The sequence below is a fragment of the Falco cherrug genome, chromosome 4, assembly GCF_023634085.1.
Source record: "Falco cherrug isolate bFalChe1 chromosome 4, bFalChe1.pri, whole genome shotgun sequence".
Lineage (NCBI taxonomy): Eukaryota > Metazoa > Chordata > Aves > Falconiformes > Falconidae > Falco > Falco cherrug.
In genome coordinates this window covers 107,792,933-107,818,769 of record NC_073700.1, presented here as the reverse complement: position 1 = coordinate 107,818,769, position 25,837 = coordinate 107,792,933, and the positions used below count along the sequence as shown (strand labels likewise).

The following is a 25,837-nucleotide window of genomic DNA, read 5'->3' as shown; positions in this document are numbered from 1 at the left end:
AACCAGAATTACCTGAAAGCAGAAAGGAGGACCAAGGCCTTTTCTGACTTACATCCCTGTAAAATACTGTCAAGTTCATTTAAGGATTCCATTTGTATGCATTACACAAATGAAAAGAGGAACTGAAAAGAGTTAGTTAGAATAAGCTGACTGGAATTTTTCCGCTATGAGATACATCAGTGGTTTAAACTTCCCTGTCCTAGCTCCCTATGGGGTGCCCAGCTCCGTCGTGACAATATACTGAGAACCAGAGTCACACCCGCTACCAAACCCTGCCCTTCTGCCAAACCCATCACACCCTGCAGCGCAACCTTTGCTAATCCACAAAGCCTTTTCATTGCATTTCTCACAGCTGTATTTTTTTTCAATGCAGAAATTAGTTAGCCTACGTTATGAACTGCTACATTCTGCGACGGACAGCTTTTCGTGTAAAAAGGAGAGAGCAGTGTTCCACAAGATAAATGGTTTTAAAATTCTATTATTTGGTAGGGTTTTGTTAGCTTAATGCCCCACCTGCCGGCCGATGGCCAAATTACAGCGTGACAGCGATCAAAGAAGTCACATGTCTATTATCTGTCACCAGTGGGTAGCTATATGCTGCCATGGCAACCGGTGCAATTCAATGTAGACGACGGACTGCACAGCTGGGTCCACCACTGTGTGACGACTAACATGCAGAAACAGAACCTAGATGGTTATAAAACAGACGTCAGGCTAGGATTTTTAATATCCATCCAGACTGAACACGCAAGTATCACAAAGCATAATGTGAGTAAGAAATACTACAGAAACAGTGAATTCGCCAGGTCTCTTTAGTCTGTAAGAATTCGTACACCTCCAGCTGCACCCAGCCCGGTCACCATACTGGGCTAGGTTACATTCAGGTATAGTTTTTCAAAAATGGATCAAAAGGTCTAGGAAAAGAGATGAAAGTCAAGGCTTAAAATATAAAAATATTTCAGTCTCATTTACTTGAGAATGCCGTTTGAGAGAACGGTTTTAAAGCCTGACTTATGTAAAGAATGAGTACAGTCTACTGCTCACTTAGTAATGAAGCCCTCACTTGGTTGAAGGAGCTCTGCTTGCATTTAGCACTGGCCTGAGTTTTAGGACCTGCTTAGCAATTTGAAAAAGCACAAATAAGGGACCTTTCAAAAGCAGATGTACCTGTCTGTCACGTCCATCCCTCCCGAGCTCAGGAAAATAGTCAGTGGCCACCTGCTCAGCTATGCTGAGACACAAAATGTTCCTGCAGCGGCCCCGCATTTACACAGGAACCTAGAAAACGTTCCTTCCCTGGACATACAAGGATCTGCTAAGGTGTCAACTCCAGGATTACCTTCTATTTCAATCGACTGACTCCCCAGCTCAAGACTCCTGAACCTCTTGCAGATATTCCCGCATGGAACCATTTGCCTAAAAGACTGCTAGTAAAAGCTGAGCAAATACAACGAAGTTACATATAGCAAGAGAAGTCAAAAATCCATACTGAGGCTCCCCTCATCCCAGCAGACACGTTTAGCACTGCCTCAGTGTAAGCAAGCAAGCTTTGGGGAGGACCGTCACGCACCCCAGCAGCTCCTCATCTCCTAGCACCCCAGCGTCCCTAAGTGCTGTGCACCTTACCAAGTCCCCAGAGAAAACCATGGCAAAACAAGGCTAATCAGCTCAGACTTCACAATTTAGTAGCAAGCAAAGCATCACTAAAATACGATTTCTAACGCTTGACTACTATTGAACCTCTTTTACCTTACTTTGAAAAATCTGTTTTTAAAAGCTGTTAACAGAATCGCACCGTTAATTGATGAAACCTCCACAGACCACCCAAGAAAACAAGTATTTCCCAGGTCTGGCTGTCTTCTAAACCAGGGAATAACCACTGCAACAGTAAGGTAAGCACAGCTGACACGTTAAGTTAGCTACTGTAACATTCAAATAGAAAGACCACACAGACACATTTCCCTATCAAAAATAATGAAGTCCAGCGCTTACAGGATATTTTATCAATAAAGATGTTGTTGCAACATTTTTCCTTAGAAAAGATTCAGCAATTTAAGTTGCTGAACTATATATAAACATCTGTACTAGTGAAAGTAGAATCAGGAGCACTAAGCAAGCAACCTCAGCTTCCATTCCTAACATCTACTACTGTATCGGTAACTTTTATCCACACAAGTGGAACATTAGGAATAATGGAAAGACCCATTTCTTTTTCTTTTTTAAAAAATGTTTTCTATTCTGATATTGTAAGCAAATAAGAGCCTATTTGCTCAAAATAAAGGTAATGAACAGCCTTGACTTCAGTGACAGCAAGGGAAATCACGTTCTTAGTGTAAGGTTTTCTCGACATACTACATATACATACCTTTATATGTGTGCATATATATATACACACACACATCAACCAACGATGTTTTCAGCTTCACTGCTGTCTGGCATCCCTTTGCATGATCCTTTACCTGCGTGAGAGCCCTCTAACGGCTACAGAGCAAACATCCTCTGTAGCAGAGAAACCTACCTGCAAATCGCAGGGCAGCTGCTCAGCACGTCGGGGCATCGCCCTACAAACCCCGAGAAGTCCAAAGGGGATTTTCTCCCAGTAACAAGTCTCTCTCTCCCACAGACTACCTTCAGAGATTCCCACGCTAGTAGGTGTGTAAAAGAAAGGAAGACACTTTAACAGTATGTCAAAGCTTTGCAGGGAGAAAATTAGAAGGGCAAAGGCCCAACTAGAACTTCATGTGGTTGCTGCCATCAAAGACAATAAAAAAAATGTTTCTATAAACACACTGGCCACAAAAGGAGAGCTAAGGATAATCTCCATCCCATATTGGATGTGGGGGCAACATAGTGACAAAGGATGAGGGAAAGGCTGAGGTACTTGATGCCAGCTTTGCCTCAGTCCGTAACAGTAAGACCAGTCGTTCTTGGGGTACCCAGCCCCCGAGCTGGAAGACAGGGACAGGCAGCAGAATGAAGCCCCACAAACCAAGGGGAAATGGCCAGTGACCTGCTGTTCCACTTCAGACACACACAGGTCTGTGGGGCTGGCTGGGATCACCCAAGGGTACTGAGGGAGCTGGCAGAAGTGCTCAATGAGCCGCTTTCCATCACTTATTGTCGCAGCACTCTCCAAACTATCAAGCTGAAACAAGTTCTCTACCATCTCATACCAGCACACTCTTCATGCCAGTCCCTCTGCTGCCTTCTCCTCATCCAGAGCCCGGTCTCTCTTCTCTTGCTTCTGCCTCTCTCCCTCTTCATCAGCTCTCATAAGCCTCACCTGCACCTTATCTACATCCACCAACCGGCGGCCCCTGAAGCCCACCCACAGCTGTATATTGTCAATGCTAATTAACCAGCTTCATTCCTCTACAATTTATCAGCAGTCCTGCTAACCCAGGAGATCCCAGGTGACTGGAGATTTGCAAATGTGACACCCATCCACAAGAATGGCCAGAAGAAGGACCTGGGGAACTACAGGTCTGTCAGCCCGACCTTGGTGCCAGCGGGGGTTATGGAGCAGATCATCCTGAGTGCCAGCACACAGCACGTGCAGGACAACTGGGGGATCTGGCCCAGCCAGCACTGGAGGACAAGGCCAGACCCATCTTGAACGGGGCAGGGGAACAGGAATGCAGGCTCCAGTGCACTGTTTGAACTGCCAAGGAACGTGAACAGCCAGCTTACGAAAGTACCAAGAGGAACAGGTTAACAGCTACCAACTTAAGAGGGCGTGATTACACACAGCCCAAGGAGGAGTGTCACAGACCCACAGGTACAGTACTGCCCTCCAAGAAGTACCTCCAATATTCCACTGTACCAGAAATATACTGATTGTCCAGTAAAGATGCATGCTGCAGTCAGTGTACTCAGAGTTTGAGAGTGTTTTTTGTGATTTTAATTATGCTGCAAGTGCTAGAGCAGTTACTGTCTGGATAAAGATACCGCCTTAGTTTCAGCTCCAACATCCTATTTTACTGTGACATTTCTAGACATTTTTGAACATAAACCCCCTCCTCATTACTGCACTTACTAGAGCCTCCTATCCTTAAGCCAGAAGAATGAACCGCCCTTCTTGTTTGTCTCAGAAGTTCACACCACTGGGGAAAAAACACAATCGCAAACCCACTCCAACGACTTTATTCACAGCAGCTAAAGCCAGAACACTCAAGGAGTGAGTCTGAAGAATCTATCTAGGCTGTAAAGCCACTACGGTAGTTTTTTGGGTGGTGGGAGTTGGGTTTTTTTGTTTTCATGATGTTATTGTTTTGGTTTGCCGTTTTTTTAAGTGCATGTTTCATCTGAAGAAGCCATGATACTTACTCTTTATAGCCTGCATTTTTTTATTTTTTTTTTTTAGAAAAAACCCTCTCTCAGCTACATTTAAGTGGCAGACATTAACGCTTTTGAATTGCATAACATTTATCCTAAAACACTGGTCCATCAAGGCATCCCTGCAAGGAATACAGACTGTATACGTGTTAAGAGGACTTTACAAAAATCGGTTCCATTAAGGCATGCAAAAGAAAATCCTGTGAAATACAATTAAGGGAAAAATCCTTTTGTTTCTCTGTAGCATTCAAGGATCAGGTCACCTTCATGCAAAACAGAATTTAGCATCTTTGTTTAACACACATACCTAGAACAAAAATATTTCCATTTTGACAGGGAATTAGAGTCTGTGCCAGACAATCATTCTAATGGAGATCCAAGAATACCATCTGGCTGGCTGTCTCATTCTAGGAGTAATTCTGTCAGGTGGCAAAGCTTGTATTAAAAAAAAAAAAAAAAGGGCCACAGAACCAAGCAACTCCCTAGGACACTTTGGGTAAGAACCCTGAAACAACTGGCATAGTTCTGTAATACCAAGTAAATGCAAGCATTGTCTTTTTTCTATCCTGTCTGAACTATTTAAAGAAAATCATGTCTTAGTATTTCAAGGAGACTTGCACGCTTTTATACATGAATATACATACTCTGTGCAAGCAAATGCAGACCCACACACACTCACTACTGCCTACTAGTTCTCAGTTAACATGGTCCACTTGATGTGATAATAGAAGTAGTACAAATTTGCAAGAAGCTCCAATCATGCACCTATTTTGGAAACGCCTTCAGCTATAGCCGTATTAAACAGATGTTTCAACTTTTTGAACACAAGAGATTTACCTACTGGTTTTGTGTTATGCTTATAGGGTGCTTCAAAAGGACGTTAAAAAATTCACGTTCCTAGTTATAACTTGTTACTTTTACCGGCATATGCCACAAAATGTACAATTCCCAGATGGGAATAAAAAAATTAAAGTTTCCTATGGGTGAGAAATGGCTAACAAAACCAGCACCACATGATGTAATGGAAGAGAAAATAAATGGCAGTCATAAGGCCTGGGCTATGCGTTTCACTGTGGCAAGCCTTCTCGCTTGCCTGTAAGAACACTTCGTATCCAGCATCACCACAATCAGCTCACTCACCAGATGGTCCTATGGGGAACACTTGGTCAAATAAACATCAAATATGCACTCCATGTAGCCATCGTCTGTTTTAGCTCTTTTTTTGGTGTTGAGACTTTTCAATGAAAACTATACACAGGCACTTTGTGTTTTCTTATAGCTGCAGCATAAAGCCTCAAGTACATGGCAGGGCAATCAAGCCAACTAGAAACACATTAAGGCAAAATGAAATTTGCATTTGCAAAGAAACAATTACCTTTATCAGTAAACTGACACCACAGTTTTAACAGCCTGAGGAGGCTGTTTAGGTACTGAAAGCTGCAATGGAATAGGTGTCCTGATATTCAGCAAACTCCAGACAGTTTAATTGTCTAAGATTAAAAAATTATAAAGAAGCTAGTAACACTGAGGTTAAGTATAGTCAGGCTTACCATCTTTAAAACAGCAGTCTGATAAAAACACGGCAAATTGATATTATGGGAACACTTAACACTATCTACAGTGACATGGAACAATCCAAGCAGAGGAAAGGTTAACAGCTTTGCTTTTTCACGTTGATTTATGCTATCAGAACACTGGCACAATTCTGCATAAGGTAGCTCCAAAACCTGTAATCATTTCCTTCCATCCATCCATCCTCTCCACCCCCTCTCCCCTGCACCGCCCACTTTCTTCATTAATAAAATCTACCCAGAACACCCCTGAGAAGCAAGTCTTTGGACACGTTTCATGCTACAGCCATATCCCCCTTAAGAGTCCAGAACTATAGCAGCACAGATCCCTTGTATACATTCCAGTAATATCTAGTTCCAGGTAAGTCTTTTCCTAGCCATTACATTACACTTCTAAAACCCCTGGAAATTTGAAGCAGAACACACAACCCTATTCAAATTCATGTATACATTTTCAAGAGAAGCGTAGTATCCTTTGTTGTCGTCTGGAGAGACTGAGGTGTTGGGAGTAGAATCAAGGCAGAGTCGAACCCAACATACAAGACTAAAATCTCAGTTCTAATCTTTCAAAACTGCAGCTAATAACTATATAAAATGAAGTTTGTTACCACAAGTTTGTAGTAACCAGTATTCTCATATAGGGCAGTAAGTCTTCAATAGCTTCAACGAGTCTTTTATGCAGTATGTCTTTCCCAACGTAGCTTAAAATTAACTCTACTATTGTATTACCATGTCACTAAAAGTTCAGGAAGCCAAGTCAAAAATTTATTTCAATTGTTTCAAAATACACAACTAAAATCTACATAATTATTAAAATAGTCTTGCAGATAGTCTTTGATCAACAGTTTGCATCACATAGGCACATTTTAAATGCAGGTTCTCACAATTTTAACACACAGGTACTGCTAAAATTTTTCAAGTAAAATAGCATACTGTACTGAGTAGCTAATACAACTAATTACATCCTTGCATCTTAAATTACATATAGGACTTTCAGGATTCTCGTTGTTACTTGCACAAAACTAGCAGTAATGCTCAAGACTGCAAGCACAAACTCTTGTTAATGAACATAGCCACATTGATTAGGTAGTCTAGAGACAACCAGGACTTAAAGGGCTTCAACTGAGTTACAACTTGATGTCTTCTGTTCCACTGATTAAGAGCTCAGTTTTAAAGGACAACCTCTTGAGCAAATTACCTCTTGGAGTTTAAAAATTGAAGTAGTTAACTGGTCAGTATTAAGTCACTTCAACTGTGGTTTTAAAGCAACTAAATGCAACATGCAAACTGTAAAGCTCAGAAGAAAATCCACAGGCAAAACAGACAAACCAACAGTGTTTTCCCCATATCAACTCCTTAACATTCCAGTTAGTTATCAGGGGAAGCATGCAAGTGATTAATAAAACCTGCTAGTCTGACAACTCTTACAACTTTAAACTTCAAACTACTCAAGCAAAAACAACTGTATTAAAGCAGGTAGAACAGGAACTTCAACTTGAAGCAACACTTTGAAAAATATTCTACTGCATATATAGTGCTAAACTCAACCGTAAGAACATCGAGTTAACGAATTTAGATACTTTCAAGTCTTCGTTGATCAAACACTTTTGAGTACTGTTCTTCCTTTTCTGAAGTGATGCACCTTCCTCTCCTGGAATAGGATACAAGAAAAGACAGGAAAAAAACATCCTAGACAGTAACTACAGCAACAGAAGTTTCATTCAAAGCATCTCAAGAAATTCTGTACTCTATTCAACCCCACCAAAACTGATAAATACAGGAGTACTGAAGCTGTTTCAGAGTGCATATGCCTAGTTCATGTGTCTTGTCCTTTTTAAAGGAGGAAGCAAAGTCTTAAATATAACATTGATAAACAACAGAAATTAAACAGCACTCTGAACAATCAGGAACTGCCAGTCTACAAAGACTGAACGCAGAGCAAAAATATGATTACCAGCTATCAACCTGGACTAGTCTTCTGGCTAAAGCACAGACATTTTACAGAAAGCATGAAGAACCACTATCCACAATGGGTACTTAACTGGAATAAAGACTATCAAGGCTCAAACCCAACATCTTCTATCCAAACTAGGGATTTGTTTGGATATCCAAACGATCCAAACACTGCCCCTTCCAACATTCTGGCTCTGAGAAATGATTAGCCAGCCTTATGCTCCACGTGTCTGTGAGCTGACTGTTCAGCAGTCTTTTTCATGCAGTCTTGATTAAATCCACTGAATTAGTTTCCAGCATAAAGCAACTGAGCCATGAGAGCCAAACCCATACATCTCAGCGCATGTACAAGAAAAAAATTCAAAAGACATTCCAGATATGAATCCCTTAACCTTTATGGCACCCTGTAGGTAAACAAATCAAAAATCCCCTGTGTTTTAGGAATTTAGTTTTGCCTTCACTACATACCTTAAAATAGTCTTCTTGTGATACAAAGGTGTTCCTCAGACGGTTCTCAGGATTAAAGAGACAGGATACTACTGTTTGTATGCTCCTGTCCACAGACTTCTGAAATACAGTTATAGGTGCATCTGGTAACAACACTGATTTTCTTAGTCAGCCCACTACTAACAACGTGCGTGTCACAGGGTTTACTTTGCATTCAAGGTGCCATTCAACTGCCTTGCATTTCCTAAGCATTGTTAGTTTGTTTTTTTATAATCTTTTAATCTCGGTAACTTATCACCCTTAGTTGTAGCATCTAACCAGTGACACGCTGGTACAGTTGTGGAATACACCAACAGATGAAAACTGGAAGTCTCCTTTAGAAAACTGAATTCAGAGCCAATTGTTGGCCAAAGAAGGGGTCACCTTCCACAAAAGAAGGTGAAGGGAGTAATGATTCAGGTGTTCAAAGCTTGAGATACATCTGCGTAAGGATAGAAGCAGTGCTACCTGACCTGCTTTTTTAGTACCTGCAAATTCTCAGCAGATTAAGTGAAGCCTTGTCACTTAAAACATTGTTGTACTTCAGAATCAGAACACAGACTTTATATGGCCCTCAGCACTATGGACAAGCACTAATAGTTTCAAGGAAACACCTGAGGCTTCTGAAGATACACAGAAATCAGATACAGTCGATTGAGCAGCTGGCTGAAGCAGCATCTATAACCTTAATTTCTAGGACACTAGTCAGAGGCCCTCTTCACCAAGCCACATAATCTTAATATGCAGATTTCTGGGAATGGGATTTATGACAAACACCGAAGTTCTGAGAAAGCACTTACCTTTTGTGGACTGTCAGCAGATGACCGCAAGGGCTCTGGAACAGCACACTCTGTCTGTATGAATTCTGGATCCTCAGCACATTGATAGCTTACCGAACTATAAACCTGTGTAGTTCATTAAACATTGCAATGTTTCAGTAACACTGGGAAAACATGCACTGTTTGCTGTCACTAGTCCTCACCTATTCATAAGCTATGCCAACTTTTATCTTCACACTTTCCAAAAAGCTTCATGAGTGGGGGAAATAATAAAATAGATCAGGATATACAGCAAGACAGTTCTACTTCCTTCCAAAAAGGATATATTCTAAAATGTCCTTTTTTCCCCCCCCGCTTTCCACTTGACAGTTAGCTCCTCAACCCAGTTCCTCCATGTATGAGTTTTGCCATCAAGCATATTAAGTAATGAAGGTGTTTGCTGAGAATTCACGACAACCAGCAGCTAATTTCAAGAGGTTAAGCACTACAGTCAAGTGAAAGAAGGGAAAACAAAACATCTACCACCACTACCCTTTCAAGAAGTTGCTTTTCTCTACACAGTTCCTTTTCTTGTTTGAAGTTGCCTTTATGCTAATAAAATTTTTCCAAGATTTATATAGGTCTAGAAAAGCACAAAGCTTCTTACGCTTTTTTAAAAAACTCTCCCTGCCTCCCTCTGCTTACAGTGCAGTGTTGCAATTGGCAACCCAGTGTAGAATTTCATTACAATAGCTAAGAAACTGATAAAGCAGTTACTCTTTAAGGAAACATCCTTCCAGATGCTTCCAGAGAGGACTGGCAGCTGTTAACAGCCAATTTTACCAGGTTCTGAATTGCAGTTAAGCATTCTACCTTTTCAGGGGCAAGATGGTGGGTTTGGGGGTTGGGGTTTTTTTTTTGTGTGTGTCATCATCCCTCCCCAAAGTAGTCAGATTTACACAGACTTGACAGTAGTTTTCAGTTTCTTGCAACATCATTCTTAAAGATGTTATTTTTGATTATACACACCACAAGGTACACCAACACCTCAAAAAGCCCTTCAACACCGGAACTGTAATTTCAAGCTGATTATATTGCAAGATACAGAAGCCTAAAATGTTAGCCGACTATTCCTTCCAAGCACCATCCCTAACCATCAAAAGGGGTATCATATCTGACCTTGTCACAACTGGGGCATAAACCACATTTACAAATGGAAATTGTGATTATCCACCCCAACAGGCAGGTATAAAGCAGCAGACTGAAAGATGAAGTCTTCTACCTTATGTGCCCTCTTTTAAGTCTGCGTAAGGAAAGATACTTGGTGACTTGCTTAACTGAGATAGTTCTAGAACTGACTTGCCTGCTCCTATAGTCAATCTTAAAACAACTAATGAAAACCACCAGGCACACCTACTCTAGCAACTCTTTGGCTTGCCACCATTTAATTGTTAAGCGATATACTACAGCTGTATCATATTATTCATGGATGTTACTCAATAGAAGTTATTTCAAGCCAACAGGGTCATCGGCGTATTCCAGTGACTTGTGAAATCTCTCAAGTCTGTTTCTGCCCCCATTAAATCAAAGGTAGTTTTCAGTAACAGAAATACAAGAGTTCCCATTAAAAAAAAAAGATGCTGCTTCTCTGCTGAGAAGCAGAAAGCAAAGCTTAGTTTACACATGACTGGAAGCGAGAAGGAATGAAGTATTCTAATATGATCAGAGACTGAATTTGCAGATGCATGCAGGCAGAAATACATATGCAGAAAGTTCCACTTTCTTCATTTTTCTCCATTTTACCTTCCACACATTCTACACACATCTGCTGGGAACTGGACTGAAAAGAGTATCATTAAGAAAATTACATATTACAGCTTTTAGACACTTAAAAGAGAAACTGTACTAAATAAATACAGTATTATACCCAAAGAACACAAAAATGCCTAAGACACAAAGTTCCAACACTGTTAAAGAAATGCACAGGATTTCTTTTCCTGTTTTGTGGATATCACCTGCAAAGTGACTGAATTTTGGGGGTTTTTTTATCATGGGTCAGTTTACACAGCACCAAGCCTGCTGGAAGAGAGGGTTCTCCTGTTTCAAAGAGGGAAAAGGACTCTAGGTCAGGTGTTAGCAGGGTTCAGTGAGAAACCTTTAAGCTAGATTCAAAAAGGTAAGGGAATAAAACCAAGTGTGTTACAGATGCGCCTGGGGCGGCATGGAAGTGTTGGTGCATCTACACCAACAACCGAAGCATGGGCAACAAACAGGAAGAACTGGAAGCCATCATGCAGCAAGGAGACTATGACACAGTCACCATCATGGTGGGATAACTTGAGTTACTGGAGTGCTGCAGTGGATGGCCCTGAACTTTTCAGAAGAGATGGGCAGGGAAGGAGAGGAGGTGAGGTAGTTCCGTAAGGGAGTGTTTTAACTGTCCAGAGCTTAATGATGGTGATGATCAGGTTGAGTGTTTCTAGATAAGACTCAGCAGGAAAGCCAACAAGGCAGATATCCTCCTGGGAGCCTGTTACAGACTGCCCAACCAGGATGAAGAGGCAGATGAAACATTCTACGAGCAGCTGGGAGAATCTCCCAATCGCCAGCCCTTCCTCTTATGGGGGACTTCAACTTACCACACGACTGCTAGAAATACAGTACAGCAGAGAGGAAACAGCCTACGAGGTTCCTGGAACGTGTGGAAGATACCTTCCTGACACAGCTGGTTGGTAAGCCAACTAGGAAAGGTGCCCCGCCGGACCTGTTGTTTGCGAACAGAGAAGGACTGGTGGGTGATGTGCTGGCTGGAGGCCGTCCTGGGCATAGTGATCGCAAAATAACAGAGTTTTCAGTTCTTGGAGAAGGAGAGGGGTCAGCAGAGCTGCTGCCTTGGCCTTCCAGAGGGCAGACTATGGCCTGTTTAGGAGATTGGTTGGCAAAGTCCCTCAGAAGGACACAGTCCTGAAGGGCAAAGGAGTGCAGGAAGGCTGGACATTCCTCAGGAAGGAAATCTTAAGGCGCAGGATCAGGCTGTCCCCACACGCCCAAAGACAAGGTATCGGGGAAGACCATCAGCCTGGTTGAACAGAGAGCTTTGGTGGGAACTTGGAGGAAAAAGGAGAGTTTACCACTCTTGGAAGAAGGGCCAGGCATCTCAGGAGGGCTATAATGATGTCATGAGGTTATACCGTGAGAAGATTACAAAGGGGAAACCTGAGCTAGAACTCAGGCTGGCCACTGCTGTAACAAAGAATGTTTTTACAAATACATTAGAAATAAAAGGAGGGCTAAGGATAATCTCCATCCTTTACTGGATGTGGGAGGGGAACATTGCCACAGAGGACGAGGAAAAGGCTGTGGCAATTAATACCTTCTTTACCTCAGTCTTTAATAGCTAGACCAGCTTCCCTCCGGGTATATCCAGCCCTCTGAGCTGGAAGAAGGGGGCAAGGAGAGGAATGAAGTCCCCACAGTCCAGGAAGAAAGCGTTAGTGACCTGCTGTTCCACTTCAGACACACACAAGTTGGTGGGGCCAGCTGAGACCCACCCAAGAGTATTTGCAGGAGCTGGCAGAAGCGATCACTGAGCAGCTTTCCATCATTTATCAACAGTCCTGGCTAACTGAGGAGGTCCAGGTGACTGGAGGTTAGCAAACATGACATCCATCTACCTACAAGAATGGCCAGAAGGAGGACCTGGGGAACTACAGGCGTGTCAGCCTGACCTCGGTGCCAGAGAGGTTATGGAGCAGATCATCCTGAGCACCATCACACAGCACATGCAGAATCAACCAGGGGATCAGGCCCAGCCAGTGTGGGTTTATGAAAGGCAGGTCCTGCTTGCCAGCCGCACCTCCTTCTACAACAGAGACATGCCTAGTGGATGAGGGAGAGGCTGTGGATGTTGTCTACCTGGACCTTAGTAAAGCCTTTGACACCATCATCCCACAGCATTCTCCTGGAGAAACTGGTGGCTCATGGCTTGGATACGTGTACTCTACGGTAGGTAAAAAGCTGTCGGGCTGGCTGAGCCCAAAGAGTGGTACTGAATGGAGTTACATCCAGTGTGCAGCTGGTCACAAGTGGTGCCCCCCAGGGCTCAGTGCTGGGGCCAGTTCTGTTCAGTATCTTTATCAATGATCTGGACAAGGGGATTGAGTGCACCCTCAGTAGGTCTGCAGACAACACCAAGTTGTGGGGGAGTGTTGATCTGCTTGAGCGTAAGAAGGGTCTACAGAGGCATCTGGACAGGCAGGATCAATGGGCCAAGGCCAACTGTATGAGGTTCAAGAAGGCAAAGTGCTGGGTCCTCCACCTGGGTCACAACAACCCCACACAATGCTGCAGGCTTGGGAAAGGGACCTGGATGACAGCTCACTGAACATGAGCCAGCAGTGTGCCCAGGTGGCCAAGGCCAACAGCATCCTGGCTTGTATCCAAAACAGTGTGGCCAGCAGGACTAGGGTGGCGATCATCCCCCCGGTACTCGGCACTGGTGAGGCCACACCTCGAATTCTGTGTTCAGTTTTGGGCCCCTCACTACAAGACAGACATCGAGATGCTGGAGCATGTCCAAAGGGCAATGAAGCTGGTGAAGGGTCTAGAGCACAAGTCCTGTGAGGAGCGGCTGAGGGAACTGGGGTTGTTTAGTCTGGAGAAGACTCGGGGGGGACATTATTGCTCTTTACAACTACTTGAAGTTGTAGACAGGTGGGGGTATGCCTCCCAGGTAACTAGCAATAGGACAAGAGGCAATGGCTTCCAGTCTTAGATTGGATATTAGGAAAAAATTGATTGAAAGGATGGTCAAGCACTGGAACAGGCTGCTGAGGGAAGTGTGAGTCACCATCCCTGGAGGTGTTTAAAACAAACCCATGTAGATGTGGTACTTAGGGGCACGGTTTAGTGGTGGACTTGGTAGTCCTGGGTAACAGACAAGCATGATCATTTCAGAGGTCTTTTCCAACCTAACTGATTCTGTGATTCTAAAGTCACAGGAAGCAAGTAATTTATTTAGAAGCCATCAGCACCATCTACAGTCTGTAGTGGCCTGGGAAATCAATTTAAAAGGGGCTAAAAAAAATCCATATGCACAGAGGATATTTTGAGACTTTTCAGATTTTAGAAGAACTTGGACCTGCTTAAATCAGGATTGTGCATCAGGCCACCACTTAATTTTTCCCCTCATCTTTTCTTGAGAAAAGAATTCTGTTCAGGTTAAGGTTCCAGAATTCCATGACCAGGATGTATGGAGTAACACCATAAAGCAGGTAGTTCTGTTCTGCCAGGTAGCTCCTAAAATAGCACCATAATGTAATAGTACTGACTTACAACGCCAGTGAGAAATCCTGAACAATTACCTGCTGTCAGCAGCTACAGATTTGTATAGACCAGATTACATACAGATCCAGTCAAACAGCAGTTTGACATTTTTTAAGTATGAAGCCATCAAAACAGTGTGCTAACTAAAACAGCATTCGAAAATTTTAACTCTGTGGACTTACCGGAGGCATAACATAATTTCTTTGCTCCCCAGCAAGCCATTGTGGTTGAACCTTAAGAATTGGACAAGAACCAGCTTTTATTCATTCATTCCCAACACAGGCAAGTTAAATGCTCTTTAAGACTGTAAGACACTTTACTTCATCTTTCCTTTTCCCATTCCAAGTTAAAAAAATTTAAAAGTAAGATTCAAGTATTGGGAAAATAATGGGAATCATAGCAGCCACATAAAAAACATCTCAGACCTCTAGTTACTTCCAGTTACTGAACTATTTCTAGTTTAATTTCAGTACCAGGACCTACCCACGTATTTCACTTGAGTTCAAAACCCACTGTCAGCCAAGTGCCTTCCCAAACAGTTTTAGAGCTCAAGAGCACATCCTCACTCTATATACATCCCACATTTGCACAGTCTGGTAAGACTCAAGTGATTCTGTTTTAAGTAATGTTAACTACCCACACTATAGTATGTATGAATGTAAAGCTCCTTCCCATGAGAAAAAAGCACTGATCCATGTTCTTTTTGCTTATTTGAAAGTTGTTTTATCAGTGCATATTTAAGAAAAAAGATCAAGCTGAAAGTACCACGTTATTCAACCGTTTCCATTGAATTAGAACAAAAAAAATATCATTAATTTCATTTTTACTATTTCCTGTGGAACAGGAACTTAAGGAAAACAGGATTCACAGAAAGAGGATACAGAAAGATCAGACTCCAGTCAACACTCTTCATTCCATTCAAGTTTCATCATGTATCAAACAGCCTTTCTGCTGCTACTGAAAAATTACTTACCTGATAGTTGTAGGCTGGCTGATATCCTACAGGAACTTGCTGCTGTACCAATAAAGCTGGAGAACTGTATGGATATGTCTGCAAATAAAGCCTTTTCTAAAAATGCAAGTTTGAAGCAAGATAAAAGTATGGTATTTGTAAAACCTGGAGCACATTTTTAGAAGTACGTAGTTACACTGTTAACTTCAATTCCTGTTTCACACTAGCTTCATTATTTAAAAACAACCTTTATAGATCTCCCATGGGGCTTCAGCACTACAGGTACCAAAAATATTTTCTAAAAAGTAGAATTCTAAAGTGTATTATGTATTTATAAGTCCCACATCTGCTTGCAGCTGATCTTTTAAGTCAGTTCAGAAGTACAACTCATTCCATAAACTTTCTAAAGCAGACCTGAAACAGACCAGCTACCGTGAAAGAAACTGACTACAGCCTGAAGATCAGTGTCTTGGAGCCAAAGGCAAGCTAAGTACTAAAATTCAAGACAACTTCCCAGCAATTCTTCACTGCAAGTACTTTGACACCATGTTAACCTGGAATCTTCTCAGCTTCAGAGAATTAAGGCACATTCCAGCATTTAAGTGGGTTAGTTCCTCCTACACTCCCAATAAACTTAAGACAGTCCGCAGGAGTACCCCTATAAAGCTCTCTGCCTTAGGAAAAAAAAACAAACCCAAAACCAAAAAACCACAATTTCTGCGAGTCACTGCAGTTGGCTCATCTTCATTTGCTTAATAAAACATACAAACTAGAATCAGCGTGCAATTAATACTGCCCTGTTGTATTGCCATATCATATATGGTTAATACAGGAAGAGACCATAATCTGGAAACCCTTCTATTAACAGTACAGGACTCTCTCAAGGCCGTAAGTACTCTGTGTACCCCTCAGTAAGAATGCTCATCTGAAGTACCAATAAAGTGATGTCCTGCAGGCATACTGTGCTGGCCACAGTTGTTAACAGCAGATGCTGGAACAGTGTTCTTACAGAGACTCAACAGCAGTTCAGAAACAAGAATTTGTTTGGCCGGGGGCAGGGAAGAACAGTACCACAGCCAACTTCTGGTTCCATACTTATTTTAAAAAAACCCACATTTTATAGTTTGTGGTTCATTCTGAGGCAAGGCAGCAGTACATCAAGTACCCAACTGCATTTGATTTGTGAAGTGCATCTGTGACAAGTAACAAGATCACTTAAGAACTGTGACATAATTAGATCTTAGCTCCACCTTCAAGTTCTCTCATTCTCAAAATAAAAAAGGATCTCCCCTTATAAAGGGATCACATCACTATGTTTTCAAGGTTGTTGACATTTCTTTGAAGTCACATGAAGCTGTAAGGTAAGACTGGAATCTCAACACATACTCCTCATGTTGTGTGTGCTTGCACCTTCGAAGATATTCAATTATGATTCAAAAAAATCAGTGGCATTAACAGCCTTACCTGAACATACTGTGTTACTGGGCTCATTATAGCTGGAGGTTGCACATACGTCTCTGTATTTTGACTACTCCATACACTATGGAACTGCGGTGCAGGAGGATTGATCACTAATGGTCTGGGATGCACGTAAGAACCTTGTTTTAAAGCAAAGTATTACAACATTATCATGTGTACTTCATTAATAAGGTTTTTCGCACCTTGAATTCAGATTAAGTGTTTTGACTCTTAAACTTAAGTCAACATTAACTGTATTGATACCAACCTGAATTCTGTTATCACAACTGTACAGCATGCAAGTAGTGAGGTCATAAAACTCAGAATTTATGTTTAATTGTAATATACATATTACATCAGATAATTATATATTCACATCCTTGCAAATATTTAAGAAATAGATTTGCAATACATACTTCTAATTTGAACAAATTTTGTTTATATATACTTACAGAAGTTCTGTTGCTTTCTAATCGCTGGCCCCAGTTTCAGCTTTTTGCCATGGAAGTTGATTTGTGACTGAAAGACAGGTTCATTCTGTAAGGACTGGCAATCAGTAAGGTGGATAGTTTGATATTGAGGAGACTGTACTCTTGCTTCTACACCACTGTGTCATCAACTCACATACTCAGCAGCCTCCATTGTCCTCTCCCACTTGAACACCTTACAACTTTTACCTTTAGTTTCCTGCCATGCTCCCAGCACACCCACTTACCTACTCATCAACTCTCAAAAGCTATTATATATCACTTGTCTTAAAAGCAACATGCCCTACTAGCAGTTTGCAACTATGTGTTAGGGACTGTCAGCCTTCTGGTTTCATACATACATATCTGAGCTGTTTTTGCCTCTGTAAGGATACTGATGTAGAGAGACTGTAGCCTAGCTTCCCTTGAAACCCTATTTACACTGCCACTTACCTTCCTCCCCACAAAAACTTTCTAACAGGCTTCACGTAACATGTTAGAAGCTGTCCACCTAATATTAAAGGAAATGCAAGGCTGCCTAAGCACTACTGTTTACCTGCATGTTACTGTACTCTCTCTAGAGGAATTTTCACATGCATTCCTTCCAAACATCCAACAAACAAGGTATTTCTCAACTTTTCTGGGCAATGCATCTACGCAGCACACAGACTAATCAAGAAAGTGAAACTGAAGTATCACATGTTCCTCAAATACATAGAACCATGCATGTGAGGAGGATCTGAAAGACTTGCAGAACAGCTGGAAGCACTCCCTCAGTAGTTAGCAATGCCCGAGACACATTAACTTCTCATTCTGAAAGTGCCACCCAAATGCTAGCTCACACAAAAGGCACGATTTCAGACCTGCAATTAAAAAAAAATCATACCACTTTGCCAGCACAGTATCTGGGGCTATAACAAAAGCACAGGAAGAATTTTAAGCACCCTCCCTCCCTGCAGAAGTTGAATCGTGCTCTTCAGTGAAACTGCATGAACATTCTCCAATGGATGTAGGCTGAAATGGCAACACAACAGCCTTACACTTCAAGGTCTATTCAGACTGACTGTCAAAGAGGGCCCGTAACTGTTGGGCCTCTACAGACTACAGTTTAAGTCTGGAATGCAGAAAGTTGCTTTAACACATGGATTGAAGTAGATTTATGTTTATGCAGGTACTTGGTAACTCTTCCATGCAGAACTCCCAAAAGAGAATCCACCTTTGGGTATGACCTTACAGATGCCAACAAGAAACATGTTCGCCTATCTATGAAGATGTGCATAGCACACGATAGTAGCTAAAATAGGTACTCTGTTACAGTTCAGAGAGCTACATTAAGGTTTACAAATGCTTTATACATCAGAAGTGAAAGATTTGTTTCACTCTGATTAACACAAATGTAGTATGAAGTATTAAAATCAGTATTAGATGCAGATACATAGTCTATCTCATGCAACACTAAGGACTTGCCTGCTCCAGAAGACAATATGCCAACTGCAATTTAACAGACAACTTGCTAAACTTTCTCTCCCATTTCTGCTGAAGTGCTTTGAGCAGAAAACAGCAACTTTATCGCCAATTGTAAAAATAAGCAGAAAATAGTGACACAAAAAACCGTGCTATGTTATCATCTCCTCACACTGATAAAGTAAGATGTGGGTGGGAAAAAGGTGAAATACCCTGAACTAGTTTTACAGGTGGGTGGGGGTTTTTGTAATTGATCTTGCAATGCTGTTGTGCCCCAGAGCCACGCAACCACCTTTTCCACCCAAGCACTGAGTGCTCTGGAAGACAGGCCTCTCAAAGAAGAAGGTGGCTTTCTGTTCTGAACTGCAAACAGGTCCCCAGTGCACCAGAGTGCAGTTAAAAATGGAATCAGACCTAAATCAGAAGAAAAATACTTTCAGTCCACACAAAGCTACACAGATAGGCAGATAAACACAGGCATCTAGAATGTTTCTAACCATGGAGAGGCTGCATCTTGCTCACTTAGATAAACTGTAACCACTCCATACAGATAATGCCTGAAATGGTGTAACGAGGTTCTCTGCTTACAACTTTAGCTCTAAAATGCAGATATTCATTCTTGCCCTTTTTCCATCCCCTCCAGAAGAGAACAGCTTTGTAAGATGATGTCAATCTGGACATGCTCCTTCCTGACAAAGCAGTAGTTTGCACCACCTGCATACCTTAAGTTTGCACTGAAAAGAAAATCCACCATATACCCTCTGGGTCTTCCAAGACCTCTGGCATACAAAGCCACGTCAGTAAGTACTACATTAGAGATACACTGAAGGCTTTTAGTTTAAAAAAAAATGCGCACAGAAAATCTGCAACCCACATGGCTCAAATGACAGTGTTACTCAAGAGGTCTCTAGAGAGACTGTTGCCTCAAACAAGCACTCCACACTGATGTAGTATAATAAGTGTAACCCATGATTAAAAAAAGTATTCTCAAAGTCTGTCACTCAATACAACTGTAGTCTTGTCGGCATACCATGTGAGTTAACGAACAGCAAGCTTTTGAAGTCTTTTGGTGAGAATCAAGACTCTCCTGTTAGGAGTTTTACTGCTCTCCACTTGTTCACTTTCTCTTCCCCCTTAAGGAGCTGGGCATCTAGTAAATGCATCTGAACAAACCACAGAATGTTAAATTTGTGTCTGGCACATTTATCTGGATTTGTCTTTCAGATCTACTTCCCTATTTGAGAGCTTCAGAAGCAAATGAGACTGTTCATCCTCCAGAAATTTTCTGGAGTTTTCTGAGGCAAAGACTTCAGAGAGGGAAATAATTCAATGCATGTTATCTCTGTAGTTATCACACTCAATTTTGGGAGAAAGAGGGAAAACGAAGTTTTCCATGTTACTGTTATTCCCAATAATAATGCTGACAGGTCTATGTATCTGCCATAAGCACAAGGGTTCTATGAAAATCATCCAATACAGAAAGCAAGCAGCCAAACACGTGAGGCTTTCAGGCACATAAATGTATGTAAACAACCAGAAATACAGTGGCATGAGATGTTCAAGCACATCAAGGCTAAAACAAATTTTGTTTCTTACGTAAGTAAACTTCCTAAAATCTCTGGTGGTAGAATCTTTGTGTAAGTTTACTTTTTGGACAGCCCTAACTTCCCCATCCCAATTTACTCTACAGGGTACATGACCTTTTCCCCTGAACATATCTCCAGCCTTCACTTATCAACTTCCTGAAGTAACTTAGACAAAGAGCTTACTTCCACTATTTTTTGAACATCCACGTTGTCCAGGAAAGATACAAACCCATACCTAAAAAGAAAAAAAACTGGTTATTCAATAATCAGATTTTGATTAGTTAGCTATATTATTTTGAACAAGACCAGTTAACAGCATATACACCAGGTACAATACACTGCATGCCAAAAGTACCAAGTAGGACATCAGTTTGTAATTCTGCATGAAAATGTATTTACTGCTAACTAGCAGCATGTACTTACTGGGCCAGGTGAAAGAAACTGAATGCCAGGTTCTACTATAATATGGAAAAGTAAGGGCTATTTTTCCATTTCAGCTATTCAAAATAAGCACTACTGTTGATATTACTAACTCAGAAAAGTTTTAAGATACGAACTGTCATCAAATTTTGTATTTCCTATGGAGATCTGGACGAAAGCAGGCATTACATGGACAGCAACACCAGCGGGGAAGTGATCCTTGAAGGGGATTTCCAATTATTTCACTGTCCCCTAGTTCATCTAGTTTATACAATTAAGACAGTTTCAAAGCATTGTAGGAACAGTTGTGTCAGTTAATGGAGTATGCCAATCCATTACCAGCACCCAGAACATACACTGACCAACTGCATATCATAATTCACCATAAAGACTAGCAAGGGATATAAGGAAATAAAACAGATTTTAGCTCATGCATTACTATCTATGCCTAAGGAAAAAACGCAACTTTTTAGGATCTGCTCATATAATCTTAGAAAATAAATGGGCTGGAAGGAACCTCCAAAGGGTGAAATGTCCTTCTCAAAGCAGGGGTAACTTCAAAACTGGAAAAGCTTCCTCAGAACTCAACAGGCTAAGGTCCTACACATCCTTATTTATCTCACGGCAAAATTCAGAATTCTTCTATGTATAAAACAGGAATTTCCCTTGCTTCAACTTTGTTCACTTAGTTTCACTCTTCACCCAAACAAGTTTGCTGGTTTTCTCTATAACTTATCCCCAAGTGCCAGAAGAGTGCAGACCCACTGCCCTGAGCAAACTATCTATCCCTTCTCTTAACCACCCTGAAGTCTCTACAGATTGTTTACTACTGTAGCCATAACAAAACTCCTATGACACAACTGTCTGCCTAAGTATCACACAAGTTTCAAGCTCTGTTTCCACTGCTTAAGTGACAAAAGCCCTCTTTTCCCCAAAGGGATAGGCTAAAGCCAGAAAAAAAAAAATCAGGTTATTCTTTATAAGATTACACAGATTTAGGGGCAATCTAGATTTACAGATTTCACAGTGTTAATTCAACACAACAGAAAACTGTAGCTAGTGTTAAGGCTTAAGCACGCCAAGTGTGTTGCTAAGTAGCGGCTCATATCATCTATGATAAAATGATGTCCACATGAGCAGCAACTTAACTACTTGTGTTCTACTCACCCTTTGGAAACACCAGTTCTGTCAGTGATTATTTTCACCTCTTTCACAGTACCGTATCGTTCAAAGAAACTCCGAATATCTGCTTCATTCATCTAAAACAAACAAAGTCTTAAACTTCTTCAAACACATTCAACTGTTCGGAACAGATTTAAAGCAGCCAGTACCACTTTTTAAACCCACCTTCTACTACCATAAGAACTAAAGTTACTCACCTGCTCCAAAATTCTCTCCTGACACTGTAATACCTTAAGATTAATAAACACATTCATTAAAAAAAAAGTTAAAATCCCATTTCCTTCCCACTGTAAGTGCCCTATATCCATCTTCAACAACTCAAAGTACCTTATATAAATATATACATAAATATAATACCCTTATATCAATTCCACCAACAAAGACTGTGTTTGGCATGATTTTTCCTTCTGGTAAAACATATCCTTGACTAGTTGTTGACAAACGGGTACTGTCCTCAGAGGCACCTGCACACTGGGTCTCCATGTTTGCAGACTGAAAAAATTAAACAGAAATAGAGTCAAATTATAGTACACTTTGGTATGAGAATCTTCCTACAGCTACAGCATGGGACAATGAATTTCAATAGCACCTTTCCATTTCCTTGAAGAAGTACTTGCTGCTAACAGACCATTCACTGGAAAAAAGCTGAAGTACTTATTGTAAGCAGCTTTAAAAATTTAAGTCTAGACCTAAGCTAGTCAACTTTCAGTAGCCTTGCCTGACTACGTGAAGCTTCATGACCAGTGTTGCTACTACCAGCCACACTGTGAGAACACAAAAAATAATTTCAGAACACTACCCAATTCCTTTCAGATGCAAGCAAGAAACCAAATTATTTGAAGATGGAGTTTTCTGCAAACTGATTATCCAACAGGAAAAAATTCCATCATCCTTCTGCTCTAAAGCCTTAAAGGCTCAAAATGTAAGTTTACAAACAGCCTTATAGCATAGTTAACAGGGTTATACTACAAGGAGGGAAATCAGCCCTTGATAGAAAATTCACATTATTTATTTTCTCAGAAAATTATTTTGTCAATTTAACTACAACAGGAATATGAATGACTACAAACCTGCTTGTCTGCACCAAAGCAGGCCCTTAAGCACACACTGCATGCACAGAAGAACATTAAGATTATAGAGCAGCTACAACCCCAATGTGCTTTGCACACCCAGGCTTCAGATGCACCCTTTTGGTCCTAGAGCATTTTGTCACAACCTAGGAATTATGGATTCACTCAGCGCACAGAAAGATACGATGCTCCCTGAACAAGCAAGAATTCAGTTTTCTGTTCAGGAGGACAGTCCACATGCAATGCCATTTCTCATTACTGACGCTAGCAAAGATGTGTTCCAGTTTGACGGGTGTTTTACAAAGGTATCTACAAGAACTAAAATACAACAGAAGCACCATGGGCACTGCAGAACTCTACCCCCTCTAATCTTCTACTTTCCTGAATGGTTCTAGCTATGTGCCATGCTTTGCCCAGCCAGTAAGAACTAACTACTCGGACCAGTTCAGTGCTACTCATCCCCTCTATACTGACATACTCTGAAATGTTCATAAGCTTTTCCCTACTTCAGATATTCCAAACTGACTAAATGAAAGATGTCCAGTATGTCAAAACCTATTAATTTGCAATAGATAGCATCAAAGTTTTCAATGTAATGATTTTCATGTTTAATGCACATTTAAACTGCAGCTGTGAGTGACAAGTACTCAAACTGGACACTTGGTAAGGGAATGAGAAAATTACAAGAACCGAACTATAAACGTGGCACATAGTCTGCCCAGCAAGTAAAGTCAAAACTAGAGTTCAGCCCTCCAAATGATTTTGCTGTGAAAGAACCAAGTTAACACATCATTACTGAAAGCCAAAGAGTGATTGCTCCCCACCTTTTACTACACCAACTACACAAGTTCTAACACTTGTCAGTTCAAATTAAAACTGGCTCAACAAAATTTGGCAGAAAGATTAACATAAAGTGAAAAGTTTTTCACCCAGTTATGCTCTGCTATTGCAGAGAACTGGATCAGCTCACTATGGTAGCACCAGATCCACCTCAGGATCAGTGGATGCAGAAAAGGAAACAGAGACTGAGGACGCTTAGCCTCTTCCAAGAGGCACTAAGCCATCAGTTCACTCCAAAATTATTTCATGAAACTATACCTTACAATCTGGTTCCATCACACCAGATACTGTTCCTATGCTTAACTTACCAGCTATGCTTCCTACTGCAAATTCCCCCCAAAAAAGTCGCAAGTCAATCCTTTTCCTTTATCCTCCAAGAACTCCCTCTACCCCTTCAGTTTACTTGGGGACCCCAACTTCCACTTTTCCGCCGTAGTAAAGACAATGGAATAGAACATTTCTGGTGTGAACAGGAAAAGGGTAAATATGCCACCTCCCTCTCTATCGTACCACAACAGCTGTTAATATCACTGTGCCAGTAAATCAATCCTATGTTTCAAAGGAGAAACATTTTGTAGTACTTTTCAGACACAACCACTTCTGATCCAAGCTCATTCTGAGTTACATAAACACCTGTGCTAGCGTTAAGACACAACAACGGCAAAAACGAAGCAAGAGGGGAGGAGGAGACCACTTCTTTGGCTGCACCCCCAGCTAAAAGGCATTTGAACTGAAATCCGAGCCTGCAACTCCACAGCAACCTTAATCTGACCTGTTGGCTTCTACTTCTTTCCTTCTGGACCTCTTCCAGCGAGCCAGGCTAAAAGAAAAGCATTCCCTTTGCTGTGCAAATTCTCTGGCAACTTAGAACAGGAAACAGCTCACAGCAGAGACACCCAGCAAGTGCCAGAACCAGCACAAGACAGTGGGCAGGCATACAGATACAGCTGGTACCCCAGTCATAGATGGCCTTGGCTCCACAGCAGTGCAGCCTTGGGTTCTCACACTAAAAACACTTCTTTAATGTTTTTACACATTAAGGATCTAAATGAAAATGTAAACTGGCTACTTGGGCACTCTGACAAACTGATCAACACCAAAAATAAGCTTTAAGATGTGTTAACATATGTATTTCTTTGAACTTAAAAAGAAGCTGTTGCTGCAAAATGCAGAGGTAGAAGCCTTACTGTACAAAGACAAGACGCAAACATCCCCTTCCTTTCAAAGTTATTTTTCAAGTCTTCACTACTACGATGCAAAACTTTTGCCAACTCAAAGTACAGGCCTAGCTAAAACCAATTTATTTACCAGTATAGTGTGTTATTTTACTACATAATGTAGCATTATATAGATGACTGTACTTCTGCATACAGTATGGGAAAAGAACTCAGACTGCTGCTCAGTGTCCAAAGCCTAAGCCACCTGAAGTTTACGAATTCTGAAGAATCTTGAAATGGATGAATTAGCTACCCTGGAATTACAGCATCAGCTGAAGTGACCCAACCCTTCAAAAAATACCGCATGAGGTTGGTTTGTCTATCCATCTCATGAACTGTCTTTGACATCAAATTTCTAGATGTCAGGGAACTTAGGGGCTTATTGAAAGTTTTTTCAGCTTACCGAAATTACCAGGTTGGGTTCCCCCCCCCCCCCTTTCTCTCATCACAAGGTAAATTTAATCCGTTTGCTCTCTGCGTTGTTCCAGCAAGCATAAAGTTTAAGTTGATGGCAGAAAACCGGATTAACCTCTTCATTACAGTAGCCATGAGGCTAGTTAAGATTTGTTGGGGGAGAAAAGAAAAAAAAAAAAGGTGGAAAAGGACTACCGTTAGGGCCAGGTGGCAGAAATATCTAGCTACCCATGTGGGTTACGGACATCACTCAGTCAATATGCACACACAGGAGAGGAAAAAATTCAGTTTTCCTTCAGCCACAGAAGTGCAAATCCCCGATTTCTCGGGCTTCTCCCC

At 41.3% G+C, this 25,837-nt stretch overlaps 1 protein-coding gene across 1 annotated transcript in view; it reads right to left on the bottom strand.

The window, feature by feature from the left end:
• Positions 1 to 6,657: 6,657 nt before the first annotated feature.
• The window catches only part of DAZL (deleted in azoospermia like), a 37,471-nt gene continuing 18,291 nt past the window's right edge, over positions 6,658 to 25,837 (bottom strand). The window contains exons 2-11 of the mRNA XM_027814718.2: positions 22,315 to 22,449; positions 21,943 to 22,034; positions 20,539 to 20,590; positions 17,291 to 17,357; positions 16,845 to 16,978; positions 15,402 to 15,497; positions 14,611 to 14,661; positions 9,146 to 9,250; positions 8,328 to 8,426; positions 6,658 to 7,557 (exon numbers count right to left, since the gene is read on the bottom strand). Coding sequence (XP_027670519.2) covers positions 7,504 to 7,557; positions 8,328 to 8,426; positions 9,146 to 9,250; positions 14,611 to 14,661; positions 15,402 to 15,497; positions 16,845 to 16,978; positions 17,291 to 17,357; positions 20,539 to 20,590; positions 21,943 to 22,034; positions 22,315 to 22,449 — 885 coding nt within the window. The 3' untranslated portion in view covers positions 6,658 to 7,503. The remainder of the gene's footprint in view (positions 7,558 to 8,327; positions 8,427 to 9,145; positions 9,251 to 14,610; positions 14,662 to 15,401; positions 15,498 to 16,844; positions 16,979 to 17,290; positions 17,358 to 20,538; positions 20,591 to 21,942; positions 22,035 to 22,314; positions 22,450 to 25,837) is intronic.